The 17,762-nt window shown below is 39.7% G+C and overlaps 2 protein-coding genes across 2 annotated transcripts; both read right to left on the bottom strand.

The window, feature by feature from the left end:
- Window positions 1-1,227: 1,227 nt before the first annotated feature.
- Window positions 1,228-3,592, bottom strand: LOC121982096 (BURP domain-containing protein 12-like). The gene has a single exon (XM_042535000.1). It carries the CDS (start codon window positions 3,379-3,381, stop codon window positions 1,441-1,443), a length of 1,941 nt encoding a protein of 646 aa, XP_042390934.1. The 5' UTR covers window positions 3,382-3,592; the 3' UTR covers window positions 1,228-1,440.
- Window positions 3,593-12,733: 9,141 nt separating this feature from the next.
- Window positions 12,734-16,949, bottom strand: LOC121980084 (the record flags this gene model as incomplete). The annotated part of the gene is made up of 3 exons (XM_042532052.1): window positions 12,734-12,835; window positions 13,969-14,466; window positions 16,875-16,949. Coding segments are annotated over 3 exons (675 nt in total), but the record flags the coding sequence as incomplete, so codon positions are not given.
- Window positions 16,950-17,762: the final 813 nt, after the last annotated feature.

Raw genomic sequence — 17,762 nt, 5'->3', positions numbered from 1 at the left:
GCTTGCTTGGGTTCTCGATGCTGACTCACTCGAGGCAAAGGAGGGATATATCAGCTTGTCCAGAGGAAAAGGTGGGGTGCTGAAAGTGGGGAAGTGGTTTGTTATTCTCTTAAATAGATGCAATAAGCACATCCTGTGTGAGGGTCCAACGCGTTCAAGGCTACCAGGAGTTGCACTGTTACAGGTACGTCAACTGTAGAAAAAAGAAGGTAAAAAAACCTAAAAGAGTATATTTTTTTCAAAAATAATTTCAAAACAACACACCATTCAAAATTTTCTATCCAATATATTCTTGAAAAAAATTAAAAGAGCTATATTATATTAGCGCTTACTTTTTAAAAAAAGTTAAATAGAGGCTCCTCTTATAATTTTATTCTAAAAATATTTTTAGATTCAGCATGTAGTTATTATACGGTATAGAAATTATATGCTAATTTTTACATTCAATCATCATTAATTTATATTCATTTAAAATAAAAATGAGTGTCATAGAAATTATTAACTAATTTTTACATATTGTAAAAAGTTATCAACTAACTTCTATAAATTATAGAAGTTATATGTTAATTAAATAATGCATTTCAATAAATGTCATGGAATTTTAATTATTTATTTTGCTTGTTAAATTATTGTTTAAGTTAGATTATCATTCAAATAAGTAAAATTAAAATAATATAAAGTTATTATTGTAGAAGTTAAATAATATATTACAGTAGTACCATTATAAAAACTAGTAATTTTTCCAGGACCAAATGATCGGATAATATAATATAGGAGTAATTTGGAGGTCCATTTGATTGTTACCCGTTATTCTCCACACTCCTCTTTAAATATGCTTTATATAAAAATTTGACCATAGGATGTATTTACAAAAGGGGACCTGTATGCCGTTCTCGGCGTCCTTCTAGCAGCGTCACATCCATACAGCACAGAATTTATTTATTTTTATTTCAAAAATTCCATCCAGATATCGCGAAATGACTGACATAACAAAGGGTCCTCATTTAAGACCGGTTTGTGTTTTGATTTTCTATCACCAACCCATAGAAGAGGACAAAGCAAGTCCCTTTTGTCAAGGTAAATCTTCTGCAAATAGATAATTTTGATCAGATCCACTAACATCCTGCTAAGAACAGAATTTTGTCCTGTGATTTGAGATTCTTGTCCCAAAACAATGACACCTCACCCATCATTGACGATCTATAGAACTTCAATAAATCATAAGAGTTTGGATAAGAAAAGTAATAATTAAGAACTTTTTCCACGAACAAGCTTCACAAAACCCTACCCACCCCCCATTTGGGAGAGAGGATCAAGATACATATCCACATTTACCAAAACCTAGAAGACTGATCCGGTTCACACAGTTGCACAAATTTCTCCTGTGAGTTCATTTATTTGCTTTGAGGAATGTTATATATTTAATAATTTATGAATGGATTAATCTGCGACCGTCCACGTCATATCGCCCTCAAAGATCCAATGGCATACCTCGATCATACCAGGCTTGGACCCCAGCGCCACGAAAGCGCCGTGGGACGGGCTCCACGCTGACGTGTCAATGTGACAGATGGCGACGCCATGGTTAATCTTCTCTTTGGAATCGACAGCCAGGATATCTGCTTCGTACACCCTCACCTTGGGCACCGAGTGGCAGTAATAGACCAGGTAAGGGAAGAGGCTCTGGTGGCAAGACACCGCCTTGGTGACCTTACCGCCGTTCACACCGCTCACTGCCCCAATGAGGATGTCGGTCTTGGAGCCCATCGTGGAGGCGGTGCTTCGCACCACCACGTCGCTCCCCAGCACCGAGACAGCGAAGTCGATCACGTCCTCCGCCGAGGTGGCGCACCGCTTCGTCTCCCCGCGGCTCGGCGCCCGCTCGCACTCCGCCACGGTGTCGGTTACCGCCTTCCCCAGCGCCGTGTCCTCCCGGATGGCGAAGATCTGACGAACGTCGGCGGCGGAGAATGGGATCCGACCCGATATTGACCTCGGCAGGAAGGACCGGGGCGGCATCTTGTCCCGGATGTCCGGCATCGGCATCACACTTCCACGCCGTAGGTCGTGCTCGCGGAAGAACTTACCTGGCTCCACCAGCCACCTGTTGGTCGATTTCCCATTCGGGAGAGAGACGAGAGAGGCGCCGGCGGAGTCGCCTTCCGATGAGGAGGAGGGATTGACGGAGAAGTTGCGATAGGACTTGAAATCGACCCCGGATTTGGCGTAGGACTTAAATGTGGTGTTGTCGCCGGCGTAGCCCTTGAAAGTGACCTTGTGCTTTGCGGAGCCCTCGGCGTAGCCCTTGAAAGAATCGCTCCCTGGGTTGAAGGAGTTGCCGTAATTGACAAACTCAACGGCCTCGGCGTTGCCACCCTTGACGTAGGAGCTGAAGCTGTCGTCGCCGACATTGGACTGGTCGCGGTAGCTGGCGAAACTCTCTGACCCGGAGTTCCCGCCGGCGCCGTACGAACGGAAGTTGTTCTCCGGCACATTGCCGTCGAATCCGTAGGAGGCGAATGAATCGTTGGCGCCGCTGGCGCTCTCGCCGTAACCGGCGAAGGAGGAACCGACGACGTTGGAGTTTTCGGCGTAGCTTTTGAAAGAGGTAGGCACGCTGTTGCCGTGCTTTCCGTACCCGGCGAAGGACTGGTCCCCGGCGTTGCTGTCGTCGGAATAGCTGGAGAACGAGCGTTTCCGGGCGGCGGCGGCGGCGTCGTAGTTGGTGAACTTAAGATTAGGCACGTTGGCCTCGTGGTCGTAGGAGGAGAATTCACCAGCGCCGCCGGTAGCGGAGGAGGCGTAGCTGGTGAAATTGGCGGTGACGACGTTTCCATCAGGAGCATACGAGGCGAACGACTCATTATGCCGTACGGAGTCTCGACTGTAGCGGCGGAAGGAATCGACGGGGACGTTGAGGTCGTCGGAGTAGTTCTTAAACGCGTTGCTGCCACCTTTGGCGCCGGAGCCGTAGTCGGAGAAGTTGGAGTTCTGGTAGGCAGCGAAGGCGGAGGAGTCGTCCTTACGGGAGTCGGCGGAGTAGGTGTTGGCGTCGGCGGGGTTGCATAGGATACGCGCTGCGGCGCAGAGGACGGGGAGCCGGAGGGAGAGCGAGGCGGGGTCAGCGGCGGCAAGGGAGGAGAAAGTGGCGGAATCGAGGGCAGAGAGCGGGGAGAGCTTGGCGAGGAGGAAGGCCGGCTGGCCGCGGTTGGTGGGCACCTTGCGGTTCCAGTACCGGATGAGGGCCGCTCGGGCGGTGAACGGATTTTCCGCCGGGGATGCATCAGCCGCCGCCACGTCGGCCTGCCTGAAGCTGAACAAGTAGAGCAGAAGAAAAATAAGAGCGGAGAAGGATACTGAAGGGCTAGTGGCCGCCGCCATTAGGGAGGAGCTGGAGCCTGGTGCCTGGAGCTGTGGCTTGTGGCAGAGCAAGGGAGGAGGGGAAAGCAGTAGTGGTAGCAGATGAGGTAGTGAGGTGAGGGAGGGCCACCGCTCCCTTCTCTCTCTCTGCGCAATGTGCAGTGTACTCCGCTCTTGCGCGTTGTCTTATTTATTTCTGTATTTCTCACTGGGGCGCCATGTGTGCGTTGGTTCTAACGAGTGTCAGTTTCGCGACTTACCAGCATTTCATTCAGAGCGTTTAATGCAGGGCTCGTAGGAGTAGGACTTTTGCTGTGGCACACTGTGCGTGCGTTGTGCGCTGTGCGCTGTGCGTCAGTGCGTGTGCATTGTCGCGACGCTTCAAATATAATCGAGTCGATGTGACAAAAGATGATTTGTTAGCTTTTAATATTTCTATCAACTTCTTTTTAGGTCAATATAAAAAAAAATAGATTATGAATGATTATTAATTATTAGTATAAATGATCAAGACATGAGGTTAATTATATTGAGTCACGTCAAATTTCGACCCCAAAATCTTATGTGACAATACCTTATGTCTTAATCATCGTATCGCTCTGAGGAAATAACATAATCGAGTCCATGCTCATACGGTAGATTTGTAAAATAAAACAGGGGTTGCATTGTGTTGACATCGGTAAAGGATATCTTTCAATATGAGAACTTAGACGGTATCTGATTTACTCTCTGTAAAATGATGATATGTGAGAGTCGAGGGTCATAAGAATGATGAATTTCTATCTTTTCCGTAGACAGTTCCTGATTCGGATGATAAAAGATGATTTATTCATCTCATGCATTTTTTATCATCCGTCTTTGTATGTGGAAAAAATTTTATTTCTAAATTCTCATATGACAATCTATCGTTTAAATACCAACCCAGTTATATTCATATATAGGGTGTTATAGTTCTCTAGTTCTTAAAATTACATCAAATGAGACGATCAATGGATGAAATTTTAACCGAATCATCGTAAATTGAAGTCCATTCTGTCGTCCCCCTTTATATACAAGATTATGCCCTGGCTCTCTCCTTCACGGTCCAACTTGAACCAACCTTCTTCTTTTTGGCCTTTCATTAGAAGTTGTACCTCTTCTTGGTTCACGCAGTTCTTCTGATGATAGCAACTTGTCATTTCAAATTGGAAATCTTTGCAGGGATGTTGATTTACCTTCGCATTAAACAATTAAGCGACTTAATCAATAACTGTCTCATTCCTTCAACGTCTTAGGAACGTGTGTGTGGGGTTCGAGCGTCTGGATCCTTCTGTCTGCAAACTAATGCGGAAAAGGTTCTAACAGAAATACATAAATATAGCACTTCAATATTTTTTTTTACTTTGAATCTCAAATCACAAGTCTCAAATTCTAAATTCTAAATTTAAAAATAAAATTTAATTGACCTAATCAAAAACCAAAAACACAGACAAACAGAAAATAAAATATAATAAAAATTCTAATGATACATTGGATGCTCAGGTGCGCACAACATCAATGCCCAGCATATCAGCGTGGGTGACGTTTGTCAGTCACGTTAAATTTTTGTTTTAGCTCTCGATTATATGCGAATAAGATTCTATCTTTAGATTTAGGGGTTGAGTTTGTTAGTACACGTAAAGTATTAGAGAAGGATGAATAGCTTCGTTCACTTCTTCAATGATGATTTAGAGTTGATCCTGTTTGAAATCGAGGGAGGTGGTGCGGCACTAGGTAAATGACTCTGCAGTTCACCTTGAGAAGACACTGAGGTGGAGAAAAATCACCTCGAGCACTCCTTTCTAAGCACACTAGAGAAAGCAAATGGAAATATTAAAATGAGAACTAGGGAGGAGGTCCCTAGCGCAGACACTCCGACACTCAAATCATAACAGTGGCTAAAAGTGGATAAGAAGATGAACAATAAATGTGTGCGCATGTGCGTAGTAAAATGTATGGTAAAAAGTCCCTAGCCAATGAAGAGGATCTTTTTTTTACACTGATCCTTGTAACCTTCGCAATAATTAGGCTTCAGAAAATATTTGGTATCAGAATATGTTGAGTAATGGAAGATGTACGACCACTCTCAGAAGAAGGTTCCATTGCGTGCATATACCAGGGTAGCGGAATATTCTCTGACGAGTAACAGTTATTCTATGACAAGTTGTTATGATTCTCTAACACTGTTATCTCCTGGAAGAAATCCGACTGGTCTTGTAGCCAACCAGTTGTACACTGGGAGAATAACATATAAGAAGTGGGGAGCTTAGCCCTATAGGTCTGACCGACACTTGGGTTGATCGGCCATATACTAGATGTCTTACTCTTGAAGAGTGGAGCTAAGGTCAAGAAGGTCCGACCGATACTTTGGGTTGATCGGTCGTAGGCGGTGAGACTTGCTCCTGAAGAATGAGGAACTGAGCTCTAGATGTCCGACCGACACTGAGTCCAACCGACTATACACTAAGAGTTGTCTTGTAGAAGTGGAGAGCTGAGCTTTATAAATTCGATTGGCTCTTGGGTCGTCCCATTGTATGATGAGTGTCTTAGCCCTGATAAATGGGGAGTTGGGCCCCTTAAGTCAGACGGACTCTGGGGCCGATCGGGACCGACTATATGTTGAGAGTTTTCATGTAGAAGTGGGAAACTAAGCCCCGTAAGTCTGACTGGCTCTTGGGTCACTGGTTGTATGCTGAGAGTTACCTTGTAGAAGTGGGGAGCTAAGCCCCGCAAGTCTAACTGATTATATACTGAGAGACTTGTGCTTGAAGAACAAGGAGTTAAGTCTCAAAAGTGAGTGGTCTGCCTGGTGCCACACACCCTGATTGCCTCCCTGACGTTGTCTTTCACCTCGCCTTGACTTTGACTACTATATCATCTTGACTATCGGGCCGACGTTACTCTTGGGGTCACTCACAACACAATATATCATAAGTCACCCCTTCAAGTCTAATCGAAGGAGGTTCATACCTGACTGACTAGCTCGTGTCCTATTACCATCCGATCATTCGAGTGGTTGGCTCGATCGACTGGTCACACTTCTTACGCTCATTAATGTTACAATCAACTTTATCTTTCTTGGAAAACTTCATATCAGATGCTTGATATGCTAGGTAGTGTGTCGGTGATACGCGAGAGGGCGCATTTAAGCAAAATGATTTGGTTGTTTGATCCATCATAAATGCAATTTTCTGGGCAAGTGCCACATGTTGACCAACTTCTCGTTCTCTAATGTGACAGCCGACGCATGTCTTTTTGTACGAACTGATTGCACTTCCCTCTCTCTGATATAATAGTCACAACTAATTAGGCTATTTTGATTAGATAGTCAAGCTTTAAAAGTCTATCATGGCTAATGTTAACAACCCTAATGGGCGCATTGGGTTCAGGGTAATCAATGATAACAACTCCGCCCATGATGACCAGTCATGGTCGGTCCCAAGCCTGAATAAAGTAGGAGGGTTGCGTTAGGTTGTTAGTCAGCATTAAAACTATGGCAAATATTCAATAAATGGATCCATTAAACTATTATGCTAATGCTAGGTTGTCCCCCGGAAGTAACGCATTGCAGAGTCCGACTGTAACGTCTCGGCAAGGACCGCTACATCTCCAGAACTCGGGTGTAGTGTTAAATATGCAAGAGTTCCCGTTACAGGGTCCGACTGTAACGTCTTAGTAAGGACCGCTACATCTTCATGAGAACTTGGGTGTAGTATTAAATATGTAATAGTTCTCACACCATAGGGATAAGAACAAATATGATAGGAAAACTAATAATCTAAGATTTAGAACATATAACATAAAAACTCTCACTAGTAAATAAATAGATGTAGTAGATATGATGATTAGGAAAAGAATTAGTATTTTGTGTGTACAAGAGACAAAATGGGTAGGTGAGAAGGCAAAGATGATAGAAAACTTGGGTTTTAAGTTATGGTAGACTAAAAAGAGTAAAGCAAGAAATGGAGTGGATATTATTATAGATAGCTTGTTAAAGGATGAAGTTATAGGAATAGTTAGAAAAAGGGATAGAATTATAGCCTTTAAGATAATAGTGGCGAAAGAAACTATGAACATAATTAGCGTATATGCACCACAAGTAAGATTAGATGAAGCTACCAAATCAAAGTTTTGGGAGGACTTAGATGAAATATTACAAAATATTCCACCAAATGAAATGATTTTAATAGGAGGTGATCTAAATGAGCATGTCAGAGTGAAAAATGAGGAATATGAGAGGGTACATGAGAGTTATGGGTTTGGAACGAGAAATGAGAAAGGGAAAACTATATTAGATTTTGCGATAGCATATGACCTTATATTAGCTAATATATTTTTTAAGAAAAGAGAAAAACACTTAGTCACATTCAAAAGTGAGAATAATAAATCATAATTTACTTTCTTATGGTTAGAAAGAAGGATAGAAATATTTGTAAAGATTACAAAGTTATCCCTAGAGAAAGCTTAACTACCTAACATACGTTAGTAGTGTTGAATATACACCTCAAACATAGTATCAATACAAAGAAAATATATAAGATTCTTAGAATTATGTAGTGGAAGTTAAAGGATGGGAAGCAAAAAAATTTTAAGGAGAATATAGAAGTACAAGCATTATATGAAATATACGATGACTCTAACATAACATGGGATAAGATGGTATCAAAGTTGAAAATAGTAGCTAAGAGTGTACTCGGTAAGTCAAAGGGACATGCACCACTAAGTAAAGAATCTTGGTGGTGGAATGAGAAAGTACAACAGAAAGTGAAGGAAAAATGAATAGCTTATAAGGAATTATATATTTGTAAGAACGAGGAAAACTAAAAAAAATATATAATAGCCAAGAAAGAAGCTAAGAAAGTAGTGAGTGAAGCAAAAAATAAAACTTTTGAACGATTATATCAAAAATTGGATACAAAAGAAGGGGAAAGAGATATTTATAGAATAGCTAAAGTAAGAGAAAGAAAAACAAGATATATTAGCCAAATAAAATATATTAAAGTGTTGGTTGCTACTCGGAAAACCTAGAGGTTCCACTGTACAAAAATTTTGTACAAAGGTCTGAACCTTTTTCCTAGCTACCATGTGTTCTTTTAAATTAAATTTTGGATCGCCTGCGGAACTTAACACGTTTGATCCAAAACTTAATCTATTTGTTCTTTTAGGTTTTAACTTGGATCTCCTGCGGAACTTAACACGTTCGACCCAAGTCTCCTTAAGTTATTAATTCCATTAAATACTAATTTCCATAAAAGGTTCCCAGTACTGACGTGGCGAGGCACATGGCCTTCTTGGATATGGGAGCAACCACCACCGACTAGACAAAACCTTTAATAGAAAGCTAATATTTAATTTCCTAAAATAACTTTAGGTTAACCAAAGAGAACAATCAAATCACAAGGAAAAGAAAGAAAACAAAAAAACACAACATCGAAAAACATATTCGAAATACTAGATCATAAGCCTCTTGTATTTGGTATTATTTCCATAAATAACTAGCATGATGCGGAAATAAAAATTACTAATTATACCTTGTAGAAAAACCTCTTGATCTTCTACCGTATTCCTCTTCTAACCTCGGACGTTGTGTGGGCAACGATCTACCAAGATGAGAAACCACCAACCACCTTCTTCTCCTCCAAGCAAGGTTCGGCCACAAAGGAAGAACTTTACCAAAGAAGAAAATCAAAATACTAACCAAGCTCCAAGAGATGCTAACTTTCTCTTCTTCTTCTTCTTCTTCTCCAAGTAGTATCCGGCCACCACAAGAACTCCAAGAGAGATGAAGTATTCGGCCACCACAAGAGGAAGAGAGGGAGAGGGTAATGGCCGGCCACAACACCAAGGAAAAAGGGAGAGAAAACAATAGAGGTTGTATCTCATGAAGGCACCCCTACCCCTTCTTTTATATTCCTTGGCCTAGGCAAATTAGGAAATATAATTACAATAAAACTTCCTTAATTTTTCTTGACATGAATTAATTGAGAAAAATAAAACAAAATTTCCCAATTAACTTGAGATGGCCGGCCACATCATTGGAAACAAAAGAGGACAAGTTTTAATCAACAATTAAAACTTCCTAATTTGTTTCCGGAAATTTTAAAAAATAAAATTTCTCTTTAAAATCTCTTCATGGTTAATAAAAGGAAATATCTATAATTTTAATTTTATTAACATGTGAATAATTTTAAAGAGAAAATAAAACATCTCTCCAATCTACAAATAAGGAAAGAGATCTAATCTTTTGTAAATCTTTTACAAGAGAGATATTTTAATTTTAATTCTCTTTAAAATATATCTTCCACATAATAATAAAAATTAAAATTAAATTTCTTTTTAATTTTATTTGGCCGGCCCTACTAGCTTGGGTTCAAGCTATTTATACCTAGGCCGGCCCTAGCTTGGTTCCCAAGCTAGCTTGGCCGACCCCATTGGTGGGTATAGAAGGTGGGTATAGGTGGGTATAGAACTCTATAAATAAGAGGCTACGATAGGGACCGAGAGGAGGAATTGGTTTTGGTCTCCCGATAAAATTAAGCATCCGTGTTCGCCCGAACACACAACTTAATTTTATCGATGATTCATTCCACTAGAGAATTATCATTGAACTACCGCACCAATCCCAAATTACATTTTTGGGCTCCTTCTTATTATGAGTGTGTTAGTCTCCCTGTGTTTAAGATATCGAATGTCCACTAATTAAGTGAGTTACTGACAACTCATTTAATTAATATCTAAGTCCAAGAGTAGTACCATTCAACCTTATTGTCATGTCGGACTAAGTCCACCTGCAGGGTTTAACATGACAATTTTTATGAGCTCCTCTTGAGGACATTATCAACCTAGTATCTCTAGGACACAGTTTCCTTCTATAATCAACAACACACACTATAAGTAATATCATTTCCCAACTTATCGGGTTTGTTGATTCAACGAACTAAATCTCACCCATTGATAAATTAAAGAAATAAATATCAAATATATGTGCTTGTTATTATATTAGGATTAAGAGCACACACTTCCATAATAACTGAGGTCTTTGTTCCTTTATAAAGTCGATATAAGAAGCGACCTCAAATGGTCCTACTCAATACACTCACGAGTGTACTAGTGTAATTATATAGTCAAGATAAACTAATACCTAATTACACTACGACCTTCTAATGGTTTGTTCCTTTTCCATTTTGGTCGTGAGCTCTGTTTATAATTTATAAGTGATAACATCATCTTACGTATGTGACACCACATACTATGTTATCTACAATATAAATTAAATGAACAACTACAAACAAATGTAGACAATTAGACCAAATGTGATTCTTTATTCATAATAAATGTTTACAAAGCTTAGGCTTTCAGTATACATTCCAACAATCTCCCACTTATACTAATGACTAAGTTGCCATATCTTCTACCATACATCTGATTCCCATTCCCTCCACATGCCGATCGAAAGCTTTCGTCGGAAGGGCTTTAGTGAAAGGATCTGCCAGGTTATCCGTGATGCAATCTTGGTGATGACAACTTCTCCTCGCTCACGATATCTCGTATCGGGTGGTACTTGCGCTCTATATGTTTACTTGCCTTATGAGCTCGTGGTTCCTTCGAGTTTGCAATCGCACCACTATTATCACAATAAATTGTGATGATTTGGGCAAACCAGAATCACATCTAAGTCCATTAAGCTCTGAGCCATCGCTTCTTTAGGCGCCTCGAGGTCGTATTCACTTCCATGGTTGAGTCGAAACGCATTTGCTTAACACTCCTCCATGAAATGGCTCCACCTCTAAAGTAAACACATAGCTTTGATGTAGACTTCATTATCCCTATCGATTGGAAATCGAATCAGTGTAACCCACGAGGCGGATCGCCTTGGTAAACTAGCATATAATCTCTAGTCCTTCTCGGTACTTCAATATATGCTTTACCTGCAGTCCAATGTCCTTGTCGAGAGTTACTCGATATCTGCCATGCCCACGGCAAAGCAGATATCGGTCTCGTATAGCATTGCATACATTAGGCTTCCTACAGAAGCATAAGGCTGCTTTCATGTCCTCTATCTCTTTTGATGTCTTTGGAGACATCTCTTTAGATAGAGCTACTCCATGTCTAAAAGGTAAGAAACCTTTCTTGGAATCCTGCAGTGCTAAAGCGAGCAAGGATTGTATCTATATATGAAGCTTGGGATAGACACAACATTCTTTTCTTACGATCCCTTATAACTTTGATCCCAAGAATGTGCACATTCTCCTAAGTCCTTCATATCAAATTGTTTGGACAACCATACCCTTACGTCGATAATACCTTGACATTGTTGCCAATTAACAAAATATCATCTACGTATAGTACAAGAAATACCACCACATTTCCGTTACACTTTTATATACACAAGACTCATCCGGACTTTGAATAAATCCATATGATTGGATTACTTCATTAAACCGGATGTTCCAAGACCTTGAAGCTTGCTTCATCCATAAATGGACCGATTGAGCTTGCATACTAGATGCTCTTTGCCTTTTCAATGAACCCTTCCGGTTGCTTCATATGGATGTTCTCTTCAAGACTTCCATTAAGGAAAGCATCTTGACATCCATTTGCCAAATCTCATAATCCATATGAGCGAATGGATAAGAGTATCCGGATAGACTTAAGCATAGCTACCGGTGAAAAGGTCTTCATAATCGATTCCCTCTTTTGAGTGTACCCTTTTGCAACAAGCCTAGCTTTGAAGGTTTCTACCTTCCGTCATCCCTCTTTTCCTTTGTAGATCCACTTGCATCCAACGGATTTTACACCATCGGTGGTTCTACAAGCTCCCAAACCTTATTAGAGTACATGGACTCTATTTGAATACTCTTTGCCAAGATCTCGCATCTATATCTTGGAGTGCTTCATTATATGATCATCGGGTTCATGTTTGCCCGGATCAAGTCCAAGACTCTCCCAAAACATGAATCTTCAGTGCCTCACAACCCTCCCACTACGACGAGGCACTATACGTGGTTGTGTATCATGTGTGACACGTGTTGCGGTCTCTTGTGTTACTTCATTGGTACTGAAGTAGACATGTCCTCTCTAAGTTCTTCTAAAACAACTTTACTCTTGGGCTTGTGATCCATTATATAGTCTTCTTCTAAAAGCGGGCATTGGTGCTAACAATGACCTTCGGTCTTTAGGACTATAAAATAAACCACCTTCGTTCCTTTGGGATATCCTACAAACACGCACTTCATGCGAGATTCTAACTTATCATATGAGTTTGAATATGGTGTCTTACTACTACAATCCAAAAGAAGCTACCATGTCTTGTTGCTTGTTACATGAGAAGAGCCAAGAAGGCTGCTGTAATCCGTCATGTCTCATTTCTCAATCTTGAAGACTGTTCCCTTTCTTCCATCTCCGATCCTCGTAGAGTCATCTGGCACTGCCCATTCAGTTTGGGTGTTTCACAGACCTGATTCACGCGATAATAAGAAAAACTCTCCTAACTGAGGTATTCGACCACGATCGATCAGTAGTGTCTTGATACTTTTACCTAGTCGTTTCTCCACATCAGCCTTGTATTCTTTGAACTTATCAAAGCACTCAGACTTGCGGCGCATTAGGTAAATGTATCCATATCTTGAATAATCGTCTATGAAAGAGACAAAATATTCAAAACCTCCTCTTGCCTGGACAGACATAAGACCACACAAATCAGAGTGAACCAACTCTAATACTTCTTTGGCTCTATACCCCTTGGCCTTGAACGGCCTCTTGGTCATTTTACCTTCCAAGAAGGATTCACAAGTTGGAAAATTTTCCAACTCTAATGAACCCAAAAGTCCATCGGCTATAAGCCTCTGAATCCTACTTAAGTTAATATGACCAAGCCTTAGATGCCAAAGATATGCTTGGTTCATTTCCGAAGGTTCTTTTCTCTTATTAGAATTAGAAGATGAGTTATAAATTTTCATCTTTTGCTTTGTGGAAGAAATTGGATTTAAAGTATATAAATTGCCAACTAATGCACCAGAACAGATAATCACTTTATTTCTTTTAATAACTACATCGTTACTAAAAGAAACTGAATATCCATCTAAAAACAGTTTAGAAACTGAAATTAAATTCTTTCTAAAACTGGGTACATAAAGACAATTTCTTAAAACCAAATTCCTATTTCTACTAAAAGATAAGTAGACGTCTCCCACTGCAACAGCTGCCACCTTAGTAGCATTGCCCATGTAGACGGTAATTTCTCCTTCAGATAGTCGTCGGGTTTCCTGGAACCCCTGCAAGGAATTGCAGACATGATCGGTGGCTCCCGTATCTACACACCAGGTGCTGGTAGATAACACCGCTAAACATGTTTCAACAACTAGAGTATGAGATATACCTTTGTTTTGGTTCCTACGAGGACAGTCTGCCTTCCAATGTCCTGCCTGCTTACAGATGAAGCATTTGCCCTTCGGCTTCTTCATTCCAGCTTTAAATCCCGTACTCTGAGATTTATTCACTTTCTTTGCTGAACCAGCTTGTTTCTTCTTCTTCTTTCCTTTCGGTTTAGAAGTAGAACCATTTTCAGCATAGTGAATATAATCCTTCTGCTGCTTGAAGTTCTGTCAGTAGTTCCGCTAATGAATAAACCCTCTTATTCATATTATAGTTCAGGCGGAACTGCTCAAAACTTCTAGGTAGCGTTTGGAGGATCATATCGATCTGGGTTTCCCCATCAATTTCTCCTCCAAGGATCTGTATCTCGTTCAGATAAGCCATCATCTTTAGGATATGATCCCTTACAGGAGTACCCTCTTGCATGGTGGCTGTCATTATCTTTCTCATGGCTTCTTGCCTAGAAGCCCTATCTTGATGACCAAAGAGTTCCTTGAGATTGTTCATAATATCATAGGCTGTTGGTAAATCTTGATGCTGATGTTGCAATACATTTGACATTGAAGCCAAAATGTAACACCGCGCCATCTCATCTGCTTTTACCCATTTCCTATGATATTCAATCTCCTCTTGGGTAGATTCACCAGTAGGTGCATCAGGGCACTGCTCAGTCAGTACATATTTATAGCTTTCAGCAGTAAGAACTGTTGGTTGCTACTCGGAAAACCTATAGGTTCCACTGTACAAAAATTTTGTACAAAGGTCTGAACCTTTTCCTAGCTACCATGTGTTCTTTTAAATTAAATTTTGGATCGCCTGCGGAACTTAACACGTTTGATCCAAAACTTAATCTATTTGTTCTTTTAGGTTTTGACTTGGATCTCCTGCGGAACTTAACACGTTCGACCCAAGTCTCCTTAAGTTATTAATTCCATTAAATATTAATTTCCATAAAAGGTTCCCAGTACTGACGTGGCGAGGCACATGGCCTTCTTAGATATGGGAGCAACCACCACCGACTAGACAAAACCTTTAATAGAAAGCTAATATTTAATTTCCTAAAATAACTTTAGGTTAACCAAAGAGAACAATCAAATCACAAGGAAAAGAAAGAAACAAAAGAACACAACTTCGAAAAAACATATTCGAAATACTAGAACGTAAGCCTCTTGTATTTGGTATTATTTCCATAAATAACTAGCATGATGCGGAAATAAAAATTACTAGTTATACCTTGTAGAAAAACCTCTTGATCTTCTACCGTATTCCTCTTCTAACCTCGGACGTTGTGTGGGCAACGATCTACTGAGATGAGAAACCACCAACCACCTTCTTCTCCTCCAAGCAAGGTTCGGCCACAAAGGAAGAACTTCACCAAAGAAGAAAACCAAAATACTAACCAAGCTCCAAGAGATGCTAACTTTCTCTCCTTCTTCTTCTTCTTCTCCAAGTAGTATCCGGCCACCACAAGAACTCCAAGAGAGATGAAGTATTCGGCCACCACAAGAGGAAGAGAGGGAGAGGGTAATGGCCGGCCACAACACCAAGGAAAAAGGGAGAGAAAACAATAGAGGTTGTGTCTCATGAAGGCACCCTACCCCTTCTTTTATATTCCTTGGCCTAGGCAAATTAGGAAATTTAATTACAATAAAATTTCCTTAATTTTTCTTGACATGAATTAATTGAGAAAAATAAAACAAAATTTCCCAATTAACTTGAGATGGCCGGCCACATCATTGGAAACAAAAGAGGACAAGTTTTAATCAACAATTAAAACTTCCTAATTTGTTTCCGGAAATTTTAAAAAATAAAATTTCTCTTTAAAATCTCTTCATGGTTGATAAAAGGAAATTTCTATAATTTTAATTTTATCAACATGTGAATAATTTTTAAAGAAAAAATAAAACATCTCTCCAATCTACAAATAAGGAAAGAGATCTAATCTCTTTCTTTAATCTTTTGTAGATCTTTTACAAGAGAGATATTTTAATTTTAATTCTCTTTAAAATATATCTTCCACATAATAATAAAAATTAAAATTAAATTTCTTTTTAATTTTATTTGGCCGGCCCTACTAGCTTGGGTTCAAGCTAGGGTCGGCCACCCAATAATATACCTAGGCCGGCCCTAGCTTGGTTCCCAAGCTAGCTTGGCCGGCCCCTTATTGGTGGGTATAGAAGGTGGGTATAGGTGGGTATAGAACTCTATAAATAAGAGGCTACGATAGGGACCGAGAGGAGGAATTGGTTTTGGTCTCCCGATAAAATTAAGCATCCTGTGTTCGCCCCGAACACACAACTTAATTTTATCAATGATAATTCATTCCACTAGAGAACTATCATTGAACTACCGCACCAATCCCAAATTACATTTTTGGGCTCCTTCTTATTATGAGTGTGTTAGTCTCCCTGTGTTTAAGATATCGAATGTCCACTAATTAAGTGAGTTACTGACAACTCATTTAATTAATATTTAAGTCCAAGAGTAGTACCACTCAACCTTATTGTCATGTCGGACTAAGTCCACCTGCAGGGTTTAACATGACAATCTTTATGAGCTCCTCTTGAGGACATTATCAACCTAGTATCTCTAGGACACAGTTTCCTTCTATAATCAACAACACACACTATAAGTAATACCATTTCCCAACTTATCGGGTTTATTGATTCAACGAACTAAATCTCACCCATTGATAAATTAAAGAAATAAATATCAAATATATGTGCTTGTTATTATATTAGGATTAAGAGCACACACTTCCATAATAACTGAGGTCTTTGTTCCTTTATAAAGTCAGTATAAAAGAAACGACCTCAAATGGTCCTACTCAATACACTCTGAGTGTACTAGTGTAATTATATAGTCAAGATAAACTAATATCTAATTACACTACGACCTTCTAATGGTTTGTTCCTTTTCCATTTTGGTCGTGAGCTACTGTTTATAATTTATAAGGTACTGATAACATCATCTTCTGTATGTGACACCACATACTATGTTATCTACAATATAAATTAAATGAACAACTACAAACAAATGTAGATAATTAGACCAAATGTGATTCTTTATTCATAATAAATGTTTACAAAGCTTAGGCTTTCAGTATACATTCCAACAAGAACAATGTCCAGGTTTCTTTTCCAATCTATGTAATTAGGTCCAGTAAGTCTATTTTGTTGAAGTATGATGGACAGTGGGTTGAAAGTCATCCTAAGAATCACAAATAACTTTTGGTCAGAACTCTAAATTTAGAATAATATTGATTCCTCAAACAATACTATTTTAAATTAACCAACACCTCATCACACCGTGAATTTTGTATGCCACGTTAGTGTGGACGTATATAAATTCAACATTTGTAAAAGGAGGGTTTTAACCCATTAATTTTATTATCTTGTCAACCTAACTTTTTGACAAATAAAATTAATAGTTGGTATTATTTGGTCACACAAATAATAATAGTGACTCCGTTGGGGAGGATACTATTAGATGTGTCTAAGTGTATACCATTACTTGACACTAAGTCCATTAATAAGATTATGCCCCTTCCGTTGGGGAAGATCACACGCTCTTAATTAATTTCCTATAGTCATCCAAAAATGGAAGTCTGTTCTAGTGATCCACAAACAAGCTCATCCGTTATGGAGGAAGGCACTCGAGCCAACGCCAAGCTTGTTTGCATCACTTACAAACCAGTAATGGAGACCATGGGATTTATTTAAAATCCCTCTCCCACTTAGTTATTTATAAATGAGAATTTTAACTATGCTAGCCTACTAAACTTGTAAACTAACACACATCACAATATAAAAGCAATAAATAGAAATTTTAATTTTCAACTATTATGGCTTTTATCTCTTAATTGTCCTCCGTGTGTTGTCATCCCAAGCTGCTGCCATATTTGGCCACCGCCTCCGGGTCTAGCTGTCGCATCCATCTTGCTCCTAGTTCCGCTGCGCCTCTGGTCCTTAGAAGGTTCCACGCTTTGCAAGATTCGATTCGCGACATAA

The sequence above is a fragment of the Zingiber officinale genome, chromosome 5A (genome assembly GCF_018446385.1).
Source record: "Zingiber officinale cultivar Zhangliang chromosome 5A, Zo_v1.1, whole genome shotgun sequence".
Taxonomy (NCBI): Eukaryota; Viridiplantae; Streptophyta; class Magnoliopsida; order Zingiberales; family Zingiberaceae; genus Zingiber; species Zingiber officinale.
The sequence above is the reverse complement of the archived record's forward strand: the minus strand, read 5'-3'. Positions and strand labels throughout refer to the sequence as shown.